General features: G+C 41.5%; 9 protein-coding genes across 9 annotated transcripts; 6 read left to right on the plus strand and 3 right to left on the minus strand.

Annotated features, from left to right (window-relative positions):
- Positions 1–154: 154 nt before the first annotated feature.
- SAMD00019534_073980 (hypothetical protein) lies at positions 155–1,915 on the plus strand (the record flags this gene model as incomplete). The annotated part of the gene is made up of 2 exons (XM_012897095.1): positions 155–810; positions 1,165–1,915. Coding segments are annotated over 2 exons (1,407 nt in total), but the record flags the coding sequence as incomplete, so codon positions are not given.
- Positions 1,916–1,965: 50 nt separating this feature from the next.
- On the minus strand, positions 1,966–2,379 carry SAMD00019534_073990 (hypothetical protein; the record flags this gene model as incomplete). The annotated part of the gene is made up of 1 exon (XM_012897096.1): positions 1,966–2,379. A coding segment is annotated over one exon (414 nt), but the record flags the coding sequence as incomplete, so codon positions are not given.
- Positions 2,380–3,443: 1,064 nt separating this feature from the next.
- On the plus strand, positions 3,444–3,680 carry SAMD00019534_074000 (hypothetical protein; the record flags this gene model as incomplete). Its single annotated transcript, XM_012897097.1, has 1 exon — positions 3,444–3,680. A coding segment is annotated over one exon (237 nt), but the record flags the coding sequence as incomplete, so codon positions are not given.
- Positions 3,681–4,057: 377 nt separating this feature from the next.
- Positions 4,058–5,244, minus strand: SAMD00019534_074010 (hypothetical protein; the record flags this gene model as incomplete). Its single annotated transcript, XM_012897098.1, has 2 exons — positions 4,058–4,172; positions 4,343–5,244. 2 exons carry the CDS (start codon positions 5,242–5,244, stop codon positions 4,058–4,060), a joined length of 1,017 nt encoding a protein of 338 aa, XP_012752552.1.
- Positions 5,245–11,345: 6,101 nt separating this feature from the next.
- On the plus strand, positions 11,346–12,162 carry SAMD00019534_074020 (hypothetical protein; the record flags this gene model as incomplete). Its single annotated transcript, XM_012897099.1, has 3 exons — positions 11,346–11,658; positions 11,719–11,901; positions 11,963–12,162. 3 exons carry the CDS (start codon positions 11,346–11,348, stop codon positions 12,160–12,162), a joined length of 696 nt encoding a protein of 231 aa, XP_012752553.1.
- Positions 12,163–13,396: 1,234 nt separating this feature from the next.
- SAMD00019534_074030 (hypothetical protein) lies at positions 13,397–15,884 on the plus strand (the record flags this gene model as incomplete). The annotated part of the gene is made up of 7 exons (XM_012897100.1): positions 13,397–13,565; positions 13,639–14,300; positions 14,373–14,580; positions 14,650–14,785; positions 14,859–15,411; positions 15,476–15,682; positions 15,750–15,884. 7 exons carry the CDS (start codon positions 13,397–13,399, stop codon positions 15,882–15,884), a joined length of 2,070 nt encoding a protein of 689 aa, XP_012752554.1.
- Positions 15,885–15,944: 60 nt separating this feature from the next.
- On the minus strand, positions 15,945–17,978 carry SAMD00019534_074040 (hypothetical protein; the record flags this gene model as incomplete). Its single annotated transcript, XM_012897101.1, has 3 exons — positions 15,945–16,999; positions 17,065–17,592; positions 17,906–17,978. 3 exons carry the CDS (start codon positions 17,976–17,978, stop codon positions 15,945–15,947), a joined length of 1,656 nt encoding a protein of 551 aa, XP_012752555.1.
- Positions 17,979–18,554: 576 nt separating this feature from the next.
- On the plus strand, positions 18,555–20,160 carry SAMD00019534_074050 (hypothetical protein; the record flags this gene model as incomplete). Its single annotated transcript, XM_012897102.1, has 5 exons — positions 18,555–18,776; positions 18,846–18,958; positions 19,027–19,186; positions 19,258–19,455; positions 19,537–20,160. Coding segments are annotated over 5 exons (1,317 nt in total), but the record flags the coding sequence as incomplete, so codon positions are not given.
- Positions 20,161–20,392: 232 nt separating this feature from the next.
- Positions 20,393–22,020, plus strand: SAMD00019534_074060 (hypothetical protein; the record flags this gene model as incomplete). The annotated part of the gene is made up of 2 exons (XM_012897103.1): positions 20,393–21,152; positions 21,224–22,020. Coding segments are annotated over 2 exons (1,557 nt in total), but the record flags the coding sequence as incomplete, so codon positions are not given.
- Between the last annotated feature and the right edge of the window lie 213 nt (positions 22,021–22,233).

Genomic DNA, 22,233 nt, shown 5'->3' on the forward strand with positions numbered 1-22,233 from the left:
GACGTAGCCTGGGGGGAAACTCACACACAACACTACTACATAACCTTCATCAATACCCAATGAACTCAATTAATTAATCTTATTATTATGTGCACATCCAAAGATTGAGGACATGAGAAAGAGATAGAGAGATAGAGATAGAGAGAGAAAGAGAATGGAGAGTTGTAAAATACATTTAAATAGACCTATGGAGTTCATTTGTTCAACTTGCAATATAATTGTTTGTGTCAAGTGTACTACATCTACACATCGTGGTCATTTGATTGATGACGTAGAGTCAATCACTCAGAATTTAGACTATAGAGATAGATTGGAGGAGATATGGAAACAGTTGCAACGTTGTGCTCAGATGGTCGACTCTTTCACTCAGACTGAACGATCAATCTCTCAACACTTTCGAGAGTTGTTTGACTATCTCATGGCAGAGGAGCTAAAGATCAAGAAGCCAATCAGATGTGAACGAGAAAAGACTGAGAGGTTGATGGACAATCTCTACGAGGAACTCAAATCACTCAGCAAGATTATCGATTGGAATACAAACAAGGTCGTACCCAACGCCAATGGAAATGTGCAGCACAACTGTTCTAATGACAATGATGATCATGAAGGTGATGTCCATCATCACAGACATAGACATCATGAGTATGACGCCACCGACTACGACGACGACGACGACACTGGATCACTGTGCCAATTGATCAAGGACTCTACATCAATCACAGAGTTTGTTGAAAAGAACATAACAAACAACTGCTACATTGAGGATGAGAGACAATCTTCAGAGCTGCTCAAGAAGATTCAAACATACAAGAGTGCATATGAGAGAAGCGATCAATCAGTGCCCAACTTTTACGACGTCCGCTTCGACATGGGCAAGCTCACGGCCATCAAGGACCAGGTGCACCAACTCTACGAGATCATCGACTTGAACGACACAGACATGCAGATGACCAGTCATCACGTGATCAATCACATTCTGACCGTTGGAGAGAATGGCAATTACATCTTTGACTTCAAGACACTGCAGTGGTCGCACTGCGGCTCGTCCAGCATCGAGGAGAGGTCGCTGCCTTTTAACTCGCTGGTGGCCACCAAGGATCACATCTTTGTATTTGGTGGCTCGAGCACCTCGACTACATTCTCGCGCTACTGTATCAAGTCCAAGAAGTGGGACTACACCGAGAGTATCACCACCAAGCAAGGTGGCTGTGGCATCTCAACATGTTACGATGGTCATCAGTACATCTTCTTGGTTGGTGGTGCGCTAAAGACAGGCCGCGTTACTAGGATAGATCTGTTTGACACCAAATCACTCGAGTTCACGAGGATTGGTGACATGGACTCGCCACGCTCCGACTCCCTATCGTTCTACCTGGACGGCGTCATCTACATTGTGGGCGGCTGCGACAATGCCGGCAAGGAGATCAAGTCTATCCTGGCATTCGATGTGCAGGCCAGTGAGTGTACGACATTCGTCGAGAACATTGGCTTCAAGGAGAGGATCATTGCCAGCTGTTTCGATGGCGACGACCTCGTCTACATACTCGACAAGGAGAAGAACTTCTGTTCAGTGTCCATCAAGACAAAATCTCGCGAGACACTCAACCCACCATTGGAGATACACAACAGCTCGAACAAGTACTCAATGATCTACTGTCCAAAGAAGTACAAACAGTTGTCTGCAGAGATACTGTTCATTGGTGGCAGGACACATCAGAACCACATCTATAACGTAGAGTCAAGACAATGGAGAAAGATTGCCGATGAGGATGCGATATATCGATCATATGATGGTGCAATTGGTTTCTACGACAACTCTTCCTCATCCTCCTCGCCAAATCTCAATCCATCGTCATCCAATGGCCAAACATCTCCTCCAGCGACCAAGCGACTATCATCAATTACGACAACATCATAATTGATTGATTGTGTGAGTTTATTAAAGTATATATACAGTATGATGGATCATAGATTCATCTCCATTAGACAATAAGTGTAGCCATTCTTATCCCATGTGTCACCTTTTGATTGCAGGCCAAATGAGTTGTAGAATGATTGTTTGTTGGCACGTGCATTGCAGAAGAGTCGTTTGATTCCTAGTTGTACAGTGTGTTCAATCATGTGCCGTAGAAGTGTAGTGCCATAGCCACGACGTTGATGTTGCTCCAACGTAGCAAACTTTCTAAACTGTGCTTCTTGTTTATGATCATCGATGAACAGTGACACTACAGATACCAGTTGATCATTGTCAGCATAGAGACCAAAGTGTGTAGTTGAAGGTTCGTCATCCAATTCCAACATTATGAACGACCTCGGATGATCAGGATACATCACGATATGTCTTATGTCCCATGCTTGTTCCTTTGTTATTCGTTTGATCGATGTAGAAAATAATATTGAAGGACTTGGTGATGTTGTGTCTATCATGACGAAGATACATAAGGGATAAGATTGTTGAATGTGAAGCCGAATCTAGACTCGGCGTCACTTAATTTAATGATGGTTGAAGTGAACCAGTTTTTGCACAGATCTTTTGGAACTGCCAGACGAGATTGGAGCCTGGCAGTGTCAATAAAGTATGAGAGTGCAAGTTGTTGACATCTATTTGAAGGAACAGTGAGTCTGATAGTCGTCTGAGTTTGAATGTGAGTTCAAAGCCATTCTTCTCCCTCACAGTCTCAATTTTGAGTTGGACGATCGATGTTGGAAGATCTTGAACAAGTTGCTTGACGTTCTCCAATAAGTGAATTGATCCATACCAAATCAAACAACGCAATGATGGCAATTGTTGGAGCACATCCGGATCAACTGGTTGGTCGTTTCTGTTCAGGTCCAAACTGGTCAATGATTGTGGAAGATTTGAAGCATCCAACTTGTCACGATAACCAGAAAGATACAGTGATTGTACACTTGGGGGTATGATTGGAAGTGGAGTGTCACAATTATCGAATGATAACTTTAGGTTGGTTATGCTACTTGGCAGTGATTGTGAGTCCACAGGTCTGCAAAGTATGATGTCAAGCTCGCGTAGTGACTCGGGCAGTGTAGAGAGATTGAGTGATGATCCATCGGTGGATCTTTGACAGGCGGTAAGCTCCTCCAACACCGGGAATGATGAAGATGTGATCAGTGATAGATCTGATTGATTGACACGTTCAATACTGAGCTGGCGTAGATGTGGATAGGTTGTGTTGAGGGACAGGTTTGACAATGTGCTAATTTTGATACTTTGAAGCGGTTGATGTTCAATCTTGTACGTGTAGTTAGTGCATTTCAGATGGAGTTGAGTGAGCGATGGTGGCAGTTTGGCACCGTCCAGTGGCTCGTCAAATCTGTCAAAGTATATCGAGGTAAGTGAACGTAGATGTGTCAGGTCCAATTTTGGCAGGCGGGCGTAGAGGACGCTTAGTCTGAGGAGTGTCAATGGAAGGTCAGCATATACTATGGGTTCGTCCATTCTACTTGTTGCACGTGATGACTCAATCGACAGAGAAGTGTGGAACATTTCTGAGTTGTGCTGCTATGGCTGCAACATTGTGTTCCAACTTATAGACGATCGTGCATCCTCTGGAGTGCAATGTGTTTATCATGTCAATCAGGATAGGACATGTCCAGAAGCGATCATCAAAAGGGTCATCAATACTATCTTTAAAATATACGCCAATGACCTTTTGTTGCAGTAGTTCAGTCTTCCATCGATCATCCAGTCTATCATCTTGAGTGATCACGTTGTTAGTCAGTCAACCGAACAATCAATCAATCGAACAAACAAACATACCTTTTGAGATGTTTAGGTCGAAACATATCTCCCAGCCAGAGGCATAAGTGTATACCATGACTGTTAAAGTTTTGTTGTTATAATCATTGTCTATTATCTGTTTGTAAGAGTTAAGATATGATGTCACGCAAGGTCTAGCCTTTTTTGAAAAGGCACGATCATTATTCGGGTTGAAGCTCAAGTATGAATGGCGTTGATCAAACAATCTCTTGCACGACAATGACATCACAAATCGATCAGCATTAGCATCTAGATGTTCAACAATCCTTCTCAATATTATCAGAGGTAGTGTATCCATTGATTGCTATTATTATTATTATCTGTTTCTGATTCCTGCAAGGTCTTGATGATCAATGACAAGTTTGATTTATTTGACTTGATTGTCAGAGTGTGGCTATGTTGATAAAATATGAGAGTGCAAAATTGTTGACATCATGATGAAGGAACAATGTATCTGATAGTCGTCTGAGTTTGATCATACGTCTAAAATATCCAGTTCCCGAATTAACTTTTAACAATAACATTAGAATAATAATTGTTGATGGAAGATTTTGAATAAAATACTTGATATTATCTGATTGATTTGATCCAAACCAAGCCAAACAACGCAATGATGGCAATTGTTGGAATACTTCCAGATCAACTTGTTGTTTATGACTGAACAGTTCCAAACTGGTCAATGATTGAGGTAACTTGGAAACATCCAACTTGTCATGATACCCATGAAGTGTCAGTGTTTGGACATTTGGAGGTATGTTTGGCAGTGGGGTGTCACCTTCATCGTATGATATTCGAAGGTCGGTGATTCCATTTGGCAGTGATTGTGGGTCCATCTGTCCGTAATGCGAGATGTCAAGCATGCGTAGTGACGCGGGCAGTGTCGACAGATTGAATTCCTCAAGCTCTGTAGAACCTAGCATGGTTTTGAGCTTCTCCAACACTGGGAATGATGAGGATGTGATTCGTGAGATATCTTTTTGATTGACACGTTCAATAATGAGCTCACGTAGATGTGGACAGTCTGTGTTGGACGAGAGGGACGACAAATCGTGAATGTCGATCTTCTGAAGAGGTCGATGTTCAATCTTGTGCGGGTAGACCATGCATTTAAGACTGAGTTTGGTGACGCTGGCCGGAAGGTTGTATACAGGTTGGTTGAAGAAGCTGTCGAGATAGAGCTCAGTGAGCGACTCTGGCAGTTTAGCACCATCCAGGGGACCTTGTATGCCATCAAGGCTTAGATAGGTGAGCGAGCAAAGGTGCGTCAAGTCTAATGGTGGCTGGGAGGGAACGAGGTAGTTGAGGGATAGGATGTTGAGTGTCGGCGGGAGGTCAGCCAACACAAATGTAGCATCCGATTCGGGATGAATAGTCACCTCTGTGATTGGTATTCTTCGGAGTTGTGATGGTATGGATACCAAATCAGTGATGAGCTCGCATCCTCTTGAGTGCAGAGTGTTGATCATATCAACCAAGATTGGACATGACCAAAAGTCATCATCCAAAAGGTCATCAACACTATCTTTAAAATATACACTCTTGATCCTACGGTGCAGTAGATCATGCTTCCATTCATCATCCTTACTATCACCTTTATTTGAAGTGAGTGAGTGAGTGAGTGAGTGATTGAGTGTCAATCAAACATACGATTGATTTCAATGTTCAGGTCTTCATTCCCCCATTCACCTAGTTCGCCAGTGTATACAAATACTGTTAATTGTTTGTTGTAATGATCATTGTCTATTATCTGTTTATAAGAGTTGAGCAATGGCACTGTTCTGACTTTATGCAACTCTAAAAAAGTAGAATTCATGTTGAAGTTCAAGTATGTATGACGTTGATCAAACAATCTCTTGCACGACAATGACATCACCAATCGATCAGCATTGTCATCGAGCTGTCCAACAATCTGTCTCAATATTATTGGAGGTAGTGTATCCATTACTTGATTATTATTATTATTATCTGTTTTGGTATTATTGAAATGACGAACGAAACATCGAAATGAGGGCCATGACAACTTCAAAATGGAGTGCGGGACAAGAGTCATTCTCAACAAACCCAAGTCACTTATACAGATAATAATAATCTGTTTGTTTAATATTTGTTGATGTCAATTCAATGAATGAATATCTTGTATTTTTGGAACAGTAAGGCGTGATTGGAGCGTGGCAGAGTCGATCATGTAGGAGTGTGCAAGGTTGTTGATATCGTTATGTAGGAACAGTGTATCTGATAGTCGTCTGAGTTTGAATATACGTTCAAAGTTAATGATCCCTGCAATCGTTTGAATGTTGAGTTGGACCACTGTTGTTGGAAGATGTTGAACAAGTAACTTGATATGCTCCATTGATTGAAGTGATCCATACCAGATCAAACAACGCAATGATGATGCCAAATGTCGTAATAGACTTAGATCAACTGGTTGGTCATGTCTACTGAGTCTCAAACTGGTCAATGATTGAGGTAACTTGAAAACATCCAACTTGTCACGATACCAATCAATTGACAGTGTTTGGACACATGGAGGTATGTCTGGCAGTGGAGTGTTCCCATATTGGAATGATATCCTTAAGTTGGTGATGCCACTTGGCAATGATTGAGAGTCCACAGTTCCATAAGGTGTGATGTCAAGCTTGCGCAGTGACGCGGGCAGGGTCGACAGATTGAATGTTGTTGATGACTCGGTGGATCTCAGTTTGGTCTCGAACATCTCCAACACTGGGAATGATGTTGATGTGATCCGTGAGAGTTCTGATTGATCGATAGTGTCAATTGTGATTTGGCGTAGATGTGGATAGTTTGCGTTGTACGCCAAGGTCGATGAATTCCAAATGAACATTGTGTGTAGCCATTGATGTTCAACCGTTTTAGTGTAGTTTGAGCTATATAGATAAAGTTTAGTGACGTTGGATCGAAGGTTATACACAGGTTGTCTGAAGTAGTAGCCAAGTTTGAGTTCAGTGATTGATGGTGGCAGCTTGGCACCGTCCAGTGGCTCGTCTAAGCTGTTCAAGTATAGCGAGGTGAGTGAGCGCATGTGTGTCAGGTCAAAGATTGGCTCGTAGCAAAAGGTTGACTCGAAGCTTAGGCTGAGGAGTGTTGGCGGTAGATCACCCAACAATACGATTCCTTCATCATCCAAATCAAATGGACGAACTGATAGTTCAGTGATAGGAGCATATTGGAGATGTGAAGGTATCGTTGAACTTGATTCTAAATTATAGGCGATCACACAGCCTCTGGAGTGCAGTACATTAAGCAAGTCAACAATGCTTGGAAGTGTCCAGAACTTATCATCCAAAGGGTCATCTGTACAATCTCTAAACATAACATGTTCGATATTATATTGCAATAGTTCATTCTTCCATTCATCATCATCATTATACAGTCCTTGAAGTAAGTAAGTAAGAATGAGTGAGTGAGTGATTGAGCATCATTAGTCAATCAATCAATCAACATCAACATCAATCAATCATACCAATTGAGATGGATAAGTCAATGTTGTCCCAGATGCCAGCTCCTGTATCACCTGTGTATAACAAGATATATAATTGTTTGTCTTTATAGTTATTGTCTATTATCTGTTTGTAAGAGCGAAGGAATGATGTCACTACTGGTCTGGCCTGTGTCAACTGTTCATCAGTATTCATGTTGAAGTTCAAGTATGAATGACGTTGATCAAACAATCGTTTGCACAACAATGACATCACCAATCGATCTACATTATCATCTAGATGTTCAACAATCTGTCTCAATATTATTAGAGGTAGTGTATCCATTATTATATGTTTGTTTGTTTAATTACTGGTATCTGTTGTTATTGATATCACATTAAGTAATGAAGACTTGTTGGTAAATTGATGTTGGCACCAAATACTGCTCTTCTTGTTTTGAGAGTGTCAGATGAGATTGGGCGTGACAGGGTCGACCAAGAATGAGAGTGCCAGGTTATTGTCATCGTAGTGCAGGAATAGTTTATCCGATAGTCGTCTGAGTTTGAATCTTCTTCGTCCATTAAAGAAAGGGAGAGTCATTGTCGTGATGTTAAGTTGGACTGTTGGAAGATGTTGAGCAAGATACTTGATGTATTGAATTGACTCAGGTGATCCATACCAAGTCAAACAATGTAATGATGACAAATGTTGTAACAAAGTCAGAGCAACTCGTTGGTCATCTCTATTGTCGTGTCTGATCTGCTTCAAACTGGTCAATGATTGAGGAAGTTTGAAAACATCCAACTTGATACCAATCAAGTGACAGTGTTTGGACATTTGGAGGTATGTTGGGCAGTGGCTTGTTGCAATGTTCGAATGATATTCGTAGGTAGGTGATGCCACTTGGAAGTGATTGTGAGTCCATCGGACCATAAGGAGTGATGTCAAGCTTGCGTAGTGAAGCGGGAAATGTCGACAGATTGAATATTGTTAACGGGTCTGTAGATGTTAACGTAGTTGTTAACTCCTCCAACAAAGGGAATGACTTGGGTGTGATCCTGGACAGACCTGATTGATCGATCTTATCGTAAATTGTGAGTTGGCGTAGATGTGGATAGTTTGGGTTGGACGACAAGTTGGATGGGTCCAAAAATACATCACTTGTAGCCATTGATATTATATTGCAATAGTTCATTCTTCCATTCATCATCATCCATTCTATCATCTTTAAGTGAATGTGAGTAATTGAGTGAATGAACAAACGTCAATCAAACATACCAATTGGGATGGATATGCCGAAATCGTCCCTGATGTCATCAAGGTACTCAACAATCTGTCTCAATAATATCATAGGTAGTGTATCCATTGATTGCTATTATATGTTTATCTGTTTGTTTATTTGTATTCTTGTAAATGCAATTGAATGAGTATTGAGAGGGGTGAGGATTGATGAAGTATGTTGGGTCAGTCAGTGTCTATCAAGAATGAGAGTGCAAAGTTATTGATATCATGGTGTAGGAATAATGTATTTGATAATCGTCTGAGATTGATACTTTGTTCATTATTACCAATGGTCGTCTCAATGTTGAGTTGTACTATTGCTGTCGGAAGTTGTTGTATCAATTTCTTGACGTCATCAATTGAATCTATTCGTTTATAACAAGTTAAACAACGCAATGATTCCAAATGTTGTAATATACTAAGATCAACTCGTTGGTCGAATCTACACAGTTCCAAACTGGTCAATGATTGTGGAAGATTGGAAACATCCAACTTGTCACGATACCCTTGAAGTGCCATTGTTTGGACACTTGGAGATATGTTGGGCAGTTGAGTGTAACAATTATCGAATGATATTCGTAGCTCTGTGATGCCACTTGGCAGTGATTCAAAGTCCACTTGATTGCATGTTGTGATTTCAAGCTTGCGTAGTGACATGGGCAGTGTAGACAGATTGAATGTTGTAGATTGATCGGTAGGACTTAGTATGATGGTGAGCGCCTCCAAAACTGGGAATGAGCCAGATGTGATCCAGTAAAGATGTGATTCATCGACTTCTGTATATAGTTCGAGCAGGCGTAGATGTAGATAGATTGTGTTGGAGTGCAAGAATGACAAATCGCAAGTGTGGAATCTTTGAAGCGGTTGATGTTCAATCATGTGCGTGTAGTCCGAGCTCAAGTCGATTTCAGTGATGCTGGCCGGAAGATTGTAAACAGCTTGTTTGTTGTCGTAGCCAATATCGAGTAAGGTGAGCGATGGTGGCAGTTTGGCACCGTCCAGCGGTTGGTCGATGTCGCCAATGTGTAGCGAGGTGAGTGAGCGCAGGTGTGTCAGGTCAAAGTTCGGTTCGTGGTGATGGACGTAGTAGAAGTTTAGGCTGAGAAGTGTCGGCGGAAGGTCAGCATACACGATGAACTCCTCCGGTTCGTGAGATGAGCAGCTAATCGACAGTTCAGTGATTGGAACATTTCGAAGTTGTGATGGTATCTTTGCACTGGACTTCAATTTATAGATGATCTCACATCCTCTGGAGTGCAGAGTGCTGAGCATGTCAATCAAGATTGGACATGACCAGAAGTGGTCATCCAAAGGGTCATCCCTACAATCTCTAAACAATACACTCTTGATCTTTAGTTGCAATAGTTCATTCTTCCATCCATCATCCATTCTATCACCTTGATGTGAGAATGAGTGATTGATTGAGTGAGTGGGCGGTCGCGTCATTTGTGTCAATCAATCATTCATTCATACCAATTGAGATGATTAAGTGATACCTTCTTTTCTCACAGTTGCCTTTATAATCTGTATGTATCAATATTGTTAATAGTTTGTTGTTGTTATAATCATTGTATATTATTTGTTTGTAAGAGTTTAGCAATGATGTAGATGCTCTGACCTGTTGTATTATACGTCCATCATCAGTATTCATGTTGAAGTTCAAGTATGAATGACGTTGATCAAACAATCGCTTGCACGACAATGACATCACCAATCGATCAGCATTATCATCGAGCTGTTCAACAATCTGTCTCAATATTATTGGAGGTAGTGTATCCATTGTTGTTATTATCTATCTGTTTGTTTTCTCTGTTTTGGAGAGTGGCTCATATAAAATATGACGCCAACTTCGGGGTGCATTGGCTGGCGGGTAAGGCCTTAACTAATGATTCGCCGAATACCAGGTTTTGCATAGCCCCACATTTAACTTTGTCGTATCCTTGGTTGGCGAGGTCTTAGATTACGGATATTTAGATATGCTTGTATTCGATGAATCATTGTTAGGGCCTTACCCGCTTGCCAACACTTTAAATATCTATCTTCGTTATCTTCTGATATTTGATTGGAGCGAGTGTTCAAAGTACGTCATTTATTCGCCATATATATCTTGGAGTGTCTTGTAACTTTGAGGAAAGTTAATAAATGACAATGGCAACTAAAAACAATTCAAACTTGTTAATTATATCAAAAGAATAATACATAATCAAAGATAACATTAAATATTATCTAATATAAATATTATATAATATGGGTTTATTTTCCTTTATCACAAAACCTATCAGCAGAATATTCCAAGGTGTTGGAAGAGATGCTGGGCGTCAAGTTGGTGAAGGATTGACAGGTGCCGCTGATAGACTCTCCGGGAGTGTGCACGCTGGCAGTGTTAACTTGTCCCAATCGATCTTGGACTCATCATTCAATTATCCAATGCTGGGCTTCATGTGGGTGCAGAACTGACCAGTGCCTCTGATAGACTGTCCGGAAGTGTCCATGCTGGCAGCAATAACCTGTCAAGATCACTCTTGGACTCATCGATCAAGATCTGTGAAGCTGGACTCCAATCAGCAGATATTCTCTCAAAGAGTTTCTCCAACACTGTCCTAAGTTCAATTTCTGAACTCACGAGCCAAGGCCATTCCATCGTGCAAGAACTCAACCAAGGCAATCTCCATGCCCTTTCATCTTTTGCCGACGAATTGGACAAGATATCCAGGAAAAGATCGGACTATTTCAACAAGACAGCCAGAGAAGCCATCAACACCCTCCAAGAAGCCACCAACACCGCCCGCACCCAATCAGAAGCCTGGAGAGCTCTTGTAAGAGATCTCTCAACCAACTTGAACTCCTCAATGAGATATGCCGTGACGATCTATATGGGAATGTACATTGTTGGCATCTTCCTTGCCGTGGTACTCCATGCACTACTGGTCAGTGATCGAGCAAGCAACATTGTGTTTTCGATCATCCATTCTCTGTTCCACATTCTCCAGGATTCGATGGGTGCCACCATTCTCTTTGCCTCCCTCTGTTATGTGTTCCATTCAACCCTACTGTCACCAATTGTACAGTGCTACCAACAAACCAAGCTGGAGGAGATCAAGAGTGTCCTCAAGCGAAAGAAGGAGGAAGATGAGTTCAAGAAAAGAATGATTCAAAGTCAGAGTAAGCAGTCCCTAGGATTCTTCACATAGGTAATTCACTAATAACATTCAACTATTCTAGCAACTTCTATTCTAATTAGGCACCAAATTTGGTGCAACCCAATCAATACAACTGAATTCGTAGTGATCCCAGGAACATCAACGGAGTTTAGATTGACCTGCAGATCAGTGGTGAAGGTCTTGGTCATGAGTCACTGTTCCACCGGCCATCCCACCGATTTGGTTAATCAAGCAATTGATATTAGTAAGTATTGCCTTCTTCATAAGATCACTATCCTTTCACCCTGCTAATCAACAATCAATAGGGGTGTTCATCAATGGCGAAGATATTGGTCCTTCGTTCAACTGCTCTCATGCAAGAGAGTTTGTTCCTTTCAACAATATAGCTATGGTCACTCGAGAGCCTGGTCAGTATACCATTGATGTCCGAGCAATGATGAGATTGAATACTAGTCAAGGATATGTCAATGGACTCTATGGAATCATTGAGCACTATGGTGTTTGATTCATCACTTTGATCTCCTAGTCCAAGTATCATTCCATCAATACTTCAACAACTAATTGTCAATAAACGTATAAATGACATAATAGAAGTATATCATTTGGGAGTCGAGCGACTTGATATGGATAGATACGGCCAATCGTGACCTCGACGGCGCCATCGAGATGTGATGGCGCGTATCAGGTTCTTTATGAAGAGAATGAAAGAATGAAACACCGAAATGAGGGCATTCATCTTCAAAATGAAGCGTGGGAGACTGGTAAAAGAGTCATTCTCAACAAACCCAAGTTGTGACAAATACAGATAATATCTGTTCATTGTAATAATACTATTATTATTTGATTGTTCTACTTTCTCTCCCTATTGCAACAATGACAAAAACAACAACTACAACAACATCAACAATAATCTATGATATACTTAAATATTTAAGATCGGTTGATGGTGCACCTGTTATGTTTGAAGAGTTACTGTTGGAAACAAATATCCATGTAAACAACAACAACAACAACAACAACAACAAACATGTTACACTGGAGCAGTTGATAGAATCACTGCAATCCAATCCAAAGATTAAGTTCTTGGATCAAGATACGATTTGTTTCAATCCTTTATACAATGTTAAATGTTCATCGGACATCATAGAGTTGCTGTGTGATCTTCATCCTGGAGGCATATCATTGGGCGAGTTGATAAGCTACACACACTCCAACCAACATAAACAACAGATATATAATGATGTAGACAAACTTAAAGAGTCTAAAGAGATCTACGTCATAACGTTCAACAAGAAGTTGGACGACCAAATGCTATTCTACAATGATGAACAGTTGAGAATGCCTGTGATTGACAAGGTGTTGACATCAATGTGGATGAGCATTGTAGTGCCCAATGAAGCTGATCTAGAGACTGTGATGAGGGCTGCTGGATTGACACCAGTAGAGTCTGCCGAGCGGGAGCGTTCAATCAAAGCAGTGGCCAAGCAAGAGAAAAGGAAGAGGAAGTTTGCTGAGAACAGGAAGAGGATGATCACGAATACTCACATGGAAGGATTTGATCCATATAACGAAGAATCATCATATTGATAGGTACTTTAATAGATTAATTAATTAATTGAGTGACTGGGATGGTTCCATCACCAAAATTATAATCAATAAACTGATGATCATTAGTGAGTGTGATCACAATATTGATTGATAGTTTGTTGCACGTGTCACATTCAATCAAACAAAGAATGATGTATAGTTGGGGATCAGGAAGAACTGGATTCGGTGCATTCACAGATACACTCACGCCAACACCGTTACCAATACCATCTACAACAACAGCTGATGGATTGGTTGTAGGAGGTGAGACAGCCATCAAGTCATTGTCAGCAGGTAGACTACACTCACTGTTTGTCGATGGTAAGTTTGATTGATCAATCAGTGATGTATCTCCATCACTCACTCAATCACTTACTCACTCCCTTATCATTAGACAAGGGCAGAGTATGGATGTGGGGCGATGGTTCGATTGGACAGGCAGGTGAACAGAAGGATACAGTAATGACACCTGCATTGGTGGATGCAATGGTTGGAGAACAGATTATATCGGTCAAGTGTTGGGATATCAGTTTGGCAATCAGTGATCAGGGTAGACTCTTCAGTTGGGGACCGGCCACATTGTCTGGCTGTCCAATTCAGTTGGATCACATGTCGGGTATCGCAAGACCATCGATGATACCATCACTTAGCAAAGTGTTTATCACATCCGTATCATGCTCATCTGATCATTGTCTGGCCGTGTCAAAAGATGGACTGGCATGGGCATGGGGTGATCCATCATACGGTCGACTAGGTCTGCCACGTATTCAAGTTGAAGACCAGACCATCGTCCGTGAGCCAACCATCATAGTGTCACTCAAAGACAACTCGATAACTGTCACACAGACTGCATGTGGAGAGAATCATTCATTGTTCCTCGACACCAATGGCAATGTTCATTCATGTGGTTATGGATATGCAACTGGCTTTGACATTGAGGAGGATGATGAAGCAGAGGTCGAGGAGGTCGATGGCCAGGCTGTCGATCCAGATGCACCCGAGGTCGAAAGGGAGCTTACCTTTATTTGGGAGCCAACAAGGATCGAGAGTTTGAGTGTAAGTCATTCAATCACTCAATCACGTGGAACTATTCCATTCACTCGCTCACTCAATCAATCAATCAAATAGAATATCATACAGGTTACAGCAGGACTGGTTCACAGTTTGGTGCTGGATAGAGATGGTCTATGTTATGTGTTTGGCTTCAACTTCAATGGCCAACTGGGTAACAATGAGATAGACTCTTGTTACTTTGAACCAACTGTCGTGGAAACACTCAGACATCTAAACATCAGATACATATCAGCTGGAGCTGGCCATAATTGTACAATATCAGGTATGTCATTGTCTATGTCTTGAATCGCAACATGATGTGTACTTACTAATCAATCAATCAATCATATAGATACTGGTGACTTATATATATGGGGTGGCGCACTTGTGGAGAAGACTGGAAAGTTCAGATTGAACATTGCCTTGGGAGATGGAGATGGTGGATTCGCAACAATGCAAGTTCCAATTGCTGAGGATGATGATAAAGAGTAAGGAGAACATAATCATTGATTGATCACAATCACTCACTCAATAACTCAATCAATCACGGAATGATTCCAGTGCCGTGAAGCCAGTCAACTACCTTTTGAATATTGCCTTGGATTCTTCAAGTGATCAGTTACAGGCAGCAAAGCAAGAGAAGGTGTTGATGGATAAGGATGACCTGGGCCAGATCAACTTTTTGTTGTCCGAGCAGATCAATCAATCAAACGCCATCAATCATTTGACACCACAAAAGTTGACGACATTCTCCAGTTTGAATGTGGAGCTGGTGTCATGCGGTTGGCTACATACACTAGCCTACGTGGCTGGTGCCAAGCCGGTGGACAGACTTAGATCATTGTGTATCGATCATCTGGCTGGTCTTGGCTTCTTTGATGAACTTAGTCAGATGATCCCATTGGACCTCATTCCACAACTCCAGAACACACTTCAGTTGAAGAGACGTCACACTGATGAGACCAGACAATTCTTCTCCAGGTACATGGATTCATTTGGTGGTGCAAACCTAACATGGCAATCATACATCCAGATCTTGGCCGATCAATACCAATTCCCCAATTCATGTATCTTCTCGCCAAGTTCAAACACTATCATTGCTTCCAACTTTGGAGTATGTATCGAATGTGGTTCATACCATTACCCTAACCCAAACCCTAACCCTTGCCCTAATATAGGACGATCAGAGTGAATATATCATTAAAAACATAATCAACCTCTTTGATGAAAGGACTCAGGTTACTTCAAACAAGGTGGAGGAGTCTGTGGTTGAGACTGGAGCAGTGTCAGAGTCCAAACCGGAGAAGGTGGAACAACACTTTATACTGTCCAACATCAAGTATTGTATTATAAAGTCCGATAGCCAATCAATCATTGGAATGAATGTAAGTAATATTATGATGTGATCCTCATTCATCCCTTGGACTAACATAATTGACATATCATTTCCAGAATGACAAGGACATATGCTTCATTAGCAAGACAAAGACTTTGATCATTATAGCATGTACATCATCATTATCATTGATCAAGGCAATCACAAACATGTCATACTTTGTTACCTACTTGACATCGTGTGGATATTGATCAACAAAAACAAATAATACCATATTATTGATTGGCACTGAAGCCATCAACTATATTGATTTATTTGGCATTATCCTCGATGATACACTTTGATGCTCGTAGTGCTATTACCATTGTGGGTATGTTTGGATTGCCAGAGATCTCTGGCATTACTGATGAATCCACTACACGTATGTTGGTCGTACCCTTCAGACGAAGACGTGATGAAACTGGTGCCGTGTTGTCATCGTCACTACCCATACGACATGTGCCAATTGGATGATAGCCAGTGTCTGCGTATTGTTTGAACGTTGACATCATATCGTCACGACCATCCTTTAGCTTGCCGATAGGATGCAGAGAGCCATCCATTGCCACTGCTTTGTCCTGACCAAAGCCCAAGAGCACACCTTGTTCCACCAACTTGGCTTGGATCTTTTGACAGGCATCATAGGCTTCGGTCAACATTGTGAACGACTCGTCCTTGTCGCCATTCTTGATGTACTCAAAGTCGAGCTCGGGCACTTCAAACGACTCGCCATCGTTGATCACCGTCTGAATGCGGATTGAGCCATTGGTGCTGGACGGGAACACCTCGCATACACAAGTGAACATCTTGATGCCCAATGGTGCGGCCAGAATGTCAATGTTGTTGTGCCATCTGACCGCCTTTGATGGAGAGTGCAGGTTGAAGCTGCCGCCTGGTGGGCTGTCCTTGGATGGTCCCTTGACCGGTGGCAAGACCAATCCAGCAGTCTTTCCAACGTATGTAAATCGTAGATGATCTTGAAGATTGCGTCCAATGAATGGTGAGTAGATAATCGGTTTGATACCAACTGAAGTCAGATGAGTGGGATCACCAACGCCACTGAATTGAAGAAGTAGAGGTGTATCGTATGATCCCAAGGAGAGCACCAACTCTTTGGCAATTGAAACAAAGACATATGATCCTTCATTATCCAAATCCTTTAGATAGATGCCCTTTGCATTCTTCTTTGGTACACTTGAATCAAAGTCAATCTTCATTGCCTTGTGACGTTGTAGCAACTCAAGATTACCTCTCTTCTCCAACATCGGCTCAACAAACTCAGAGTATGAAGTCTGGCGATGGTACAAGTTATCCTTTGGGTCAAGTTCTATGAATGATTGATCGAGTTAGTTGATTGATTGATCGATCAGTTATTGGGTATGGAATGATTACCTTGTAATGCCTGCTCTGGTGAGAAGCCTTGGTAGTCACCAGTGAGGGTTGGATCACTGTTGAAAGTGTGATTAAGGGCAAGCATGGCCTTTTTGATGTGCGGTTTGAATCCATCTTGTTGGTCGGGAATACGGAAGTTCATTGTTTGACGTAGCTCCTTCAATATGTCTGCGGCAACCTTCCAACTCCAGTTGTTATCACCAGTTTGCAGTGCCCATTGGTCGTACATATCAGCACTTCCAATATGCACCTTCATGCCATTGATGGCATTGGAACCGCCACAACATTGACCACGAGGACTCTTCAAAGTTCGATTATTCAGCATTGTGTTGACCTTGGTGTAGTAGTACTTGGTGATGTCTGTGTTTGGATGAATAACAAAGTTCTGGCCGTAGGAGTAGGTGTTTTGGGCTTCGTAGACTGGGCGGTATGGTGGCCATCCACCAGCCTCCACCAACAACACATGGTTGGCACTGTCGGCAGATAGTCTGTTGGCAACTATACAACCTGCAGAACCAGCACCAATAACTACATAATCGAATTTAAGTTGTTTGGTAATATTAAGTTTATCATAACCAGGGAATGATGGACTCTTTGTTGGTGGTGGACGCTTCCCTCCTGTCTCTGCTGGTGACAACAATCCACCTTCAACAATAATAAATATTACTAATAATAATAATAACAATAATGTCGTAGTTCTAATTATATACATTGATTATAGTTGTTGTTGTTGATTATATTTGATTGAATTATTGATTGAGGTGATTGATTAATTGGCTGATCATGTGATTTGGATTGAATGAGTGCTTGAGTTGATTATATAGATAGAGGGATTGTATACAATTGTAATCGTTCCAGCCACGCTCGGATATTGTCAAGACCATCCGTATCCGTCTGGCAATCCGTCCATTCATTCTTGGTTTGTGGGTAATGAATGAATGAATGACAATAATAATAATAATCATATACACACTTGTATCTATCTCTAACTCTCTCTATCTCTTATCTCTATCACTCAGACTGCTCGGTATTATGATATCTCCATCTTTCAATCTTTCAATCTTTCAATGTCTATCTCTTTATTCCAATAATAACAATGCAATGTTGATGTTGTTATTGTATGTTGTTATCTTTGTAGACATGTGCCCCACACACATCATCTTGAACTCCCTACAACAATCGTTTCAAACGACACTCACACTCACTTTCAGATCTTAAACATCGATGTCCATCATCCACTCGTTTAACTAACTATATGTTGACTTATTATATATCTTAGGTGAATTGTTGTATAACATATATATGTTAGTCAAAGATAAAGTACTGATCGATCAATCACCAAAGTTGGTAAAGGGGCACGAAAAGTCCCTAGAAATGGGCTGACATTTGGCCTCACTTTTAACCTGGACCTCCCAAAAACAATACATTGGAGGAGACCTTCAAAAGAGTGATAGAGATATATACATACAAAGATATATATAGATAGAGAGATGATTGATCCAGATGAAGAGGATATGCCATTAGAGTACTATTTGTACGAATGGCCTGATCAGAGTAAACAATTAACAAGGTCAATGCATATAAAGAATAAGGTCGAGGACTACTTTAAATCAAAGGTGGCACTGCCAGAAGATCACAGGGCTTCAATATGGCGATCAATATCACATCTAGATGCTCTACTTAACAACCCTGCAAACTCTGACACTTATAAAGTAAATCAATCAATCGATCGACGAATCAACGAATCAATCAAACATTAACATGTTATTATGTTTATGTAGCTCAATCTTAATACACCTCAAGCAGACATTGAGTCGGATGTGGCGACAGATGCAGCGAGGACATACCCATCAGATGAATATAAACATAAGCTGAAGCAGAAGCAACTAGACAAGTATGTATTGTTCATCAATGGGATCATTCCAACAAGCTAACTTTCAATCACATCACATCACATCATAGTTGTAAACAATCATTGTTCAATGTACTTAAAGCCTACGCGATATATAACGAAGAGGTTCAATATACACAGGGCATGAACTATCTAGCACTGATACTATTATGCTACTTTGGTGAAGAGGAATCATTCTGGATGATGGACATATTGATAAAGAAGCATGGTGTAAGAGAAACCTCAATGATTGAACACGACACGACGACACGTGACATGTGACTGACTTGACCCTCTCATAGATGCGACACTTCTTCACCAAGAACAACACGATACTTCCATCATACATCAAGATATTCGAGATGGAATTGAATGTCCAGTTGCCCAAACTATCACGGCATCTCAATGACTCTGGCATCCAAGTGTACATGTTTGTTCAATCATGGTGGAGCACAATCTTTGTATATATATTACCTGTACAGTCCATACCTATAATATGGGTAAGTCTCATGGTCCATGGAATTATTCCATCCACTCAATCACTCACTCAATCACTCAATCAATCAATCAAACATACTTAGGATTACTTCTTTTGGGGATCGAATGGAGTTGGCATTGAAGTGTTGTTCAGATTGAGCATAGCATTGTTGAAGATGTTGGATAAGAATCTGGTCAATATTAATATGATTCAGTTCTTTGATACGATAAAGGTTCAGACGCCACAGATTGATCCACTCGAGTTGGTCTATCTGGCAAAGGAGATCGTGCTGACTGATGACACATCGAGATTCCTACGTGACAAGGCGTTGTCCCTGTCAAAGTTTGAGGATGGTGCATCATTCGGTCGACATTCAATGAGCAAAGCAATAGCCAAGGCCAATGCCATGGCAACATCAAACAGTATCAAATCAACATCATCATCAAGCAGCAGCAACAGATATGGTATCATTAATGGTGATAGACAATCGACTACATTATCTAAAACAACTACAAGTACTACTACGACTACTACTTCACGGCAAAGTCAAGATGGACGACAACAACAGCAAGCAGCGGCAGAGGACATTCACGACGATTCCTCCGACACAGATATTGAGAATTTGATCTTCATCAGTGATGATGATGATGGTGGCACTGACGACGAGGACGAAGTATATACTTATAACAGTGCAAGTCTTGAGCGCAAGGATGGATGTATCATATCATGACCGATCAATAAACTCCAGTGGATCTTGCGGACTTCGATGTTGGTGGATCAGTGGACCATCCAATCAAATGATGGATTTTTTTGATTTTGATTGAAGGTCTGGCTAGAGCCATCCAATACCTTTATGGGCACAAACCGCGTTTGCAGTACATTACATCGGGATCACAACTTTGGTATCCAACATATTCTTTCAAATGCAATTCCAAAACATACATATACAACTAGTATTACAACTACTACTTGGTATTGCACTGATCAGTGTTGGTACCAATGCTCAACCATCATTGTCCCCACAGCCACAGTCGATAGAGTATGGACAAGGAGTGATGCCAATAGATGTGATCAACTTTTCATTCAACTTTACCTTTTCAGGTATTCTATACGCAGCCACTGATCGATATGAAATGCTATTCTTTATGTTTGGCAATGGCAATCCTAATGTCATGGCTCAACCCATTTGTCTCCAGATCAATGTCGAATCGGACAATGAAGACCTGTACCTCGGCGTCGACGAATCCTACGAGATAATGATCACCAACACCTCGGCAAGCATCGAGGCCAACACAGTCTATGGTGCCATTCGCGCACTCGAGACATTCTCTCAACTGATCGTTTGGGATCAGTACGAACAGACCTACAACATCCCCTACACACCCATAACGATCAAAGACTTTCCTCGATTCCCTTACCGCGGCATCTTGGTGGACAGTGCCCGCCACTTCCTGCCCGTGGACTTTGTAATGCACGTCATTGACGCATTGGCCTACAACAAGTTCAACACGATGCATTGGCATATCGTGGATGCACAGTCATTCCCCGTTCAATCAACTGTCTATCCAAATCTGACTAAGGGAGCATTCAATCCCGTTGCCACCTACTCCCACAGCGATATCTCACAAGTAGTCTCCTACGCCAAGGACTGGGGAATCCGTGTAATACCCGAGTTTGATGTCCCAGCTCACTCTGGATCATGGGGTATTGGTTATCCAGGTATGTCTGATAGTTCACTGATTGGAATGATTCCGCCCCACACACTGACACTCACTCAATCAATCACTTAGAACTTGTGATCAACTGTTCATATCCATCAACTCAGAATAATATGATGTTCAATGTTGCACTTCCTTCGGTTTATACATTCTTGGGAAACTTCTTCAAGGAGATGAGAGAGTTGTTCATCGATCAATATTATCATTTAGGAGGAGACGAAGCACCAATAGATTGTTGGGGCGAGAACCCTCAGGTAGCCCAATGGATGGCTGACAATGGATTCAACAGCACACAGGCAGAACAATACTTTGAAGATCATATGATCGATATATTGAATGGACTAAACGGAACTAAACTGATGGTATGGGACGATCTCATTGCCAACGGTCTACAACTGCCCGTGAAGGACACGATCATTGAGGTCTGGGGCGAGTCAAACGCACAGGTGAGCGTCGACCTCGGATACCAAACAGTGATGGCATATCAATGGTATCTAGACCAACAGATTCCTGACAATGTGGAACATGACGAGTATGAGGACACTTGGCAGACATTCTATCAGGCCGACCCCTTGGACAACCTAGTTCGCAATCAGGAATATGTGATTGGAGGCGAGGCATGTATGTTTGCCGAGCAGGTCAATATGTTCAATTGGGATGGCAGAGTATTTCCAAGATCAATAGCGATTGCCGAGCGATTGTGGTCCGATCAGTCTGTAACCGACATCAATGATGCGCTCAATCGTTTCAACATCCATTCATGCAGGTTGGCCACACGAAGTGTTGCCTCTGGACCACTCCAGCCAAGCTTCTGTCTACTTCCTCCCAACAATAACCAATACCGTATGAAGCCAATTGGACGTCCAACCAAATAAACACGTTTGAGACGATCATTGTCCATACCCTACCATTTCCCTACCCTCGCCCTCGACCCCTCAGTTTCCTTGAATTCAATCATTCATTCTTGTTCTTTCGTTCTTTCATTGTCAATTACAACATACTTATAAACATGTCATGTTGTTGATCCCATGAGTATGATGGAGGACATATCATTCTCATTTGATGATGTTGATGACATCGTA

The sequence above is a fragment of the Acytostelium subglobosum genome (genome assembly GCF_000787575.1).
Source record: "Acytostelium subglobosum LB1 DNA, scaffold: scaffold15, whole genome shotgun sequence".
In the NCBI taxonomy this organism is placed as follows: domain Eukaryota; phylum Evosea; class Eumycetozoa; order Acytosteliales; family Acytosteliaceae; genus Acytostelium; species Acytostelium subglobosum.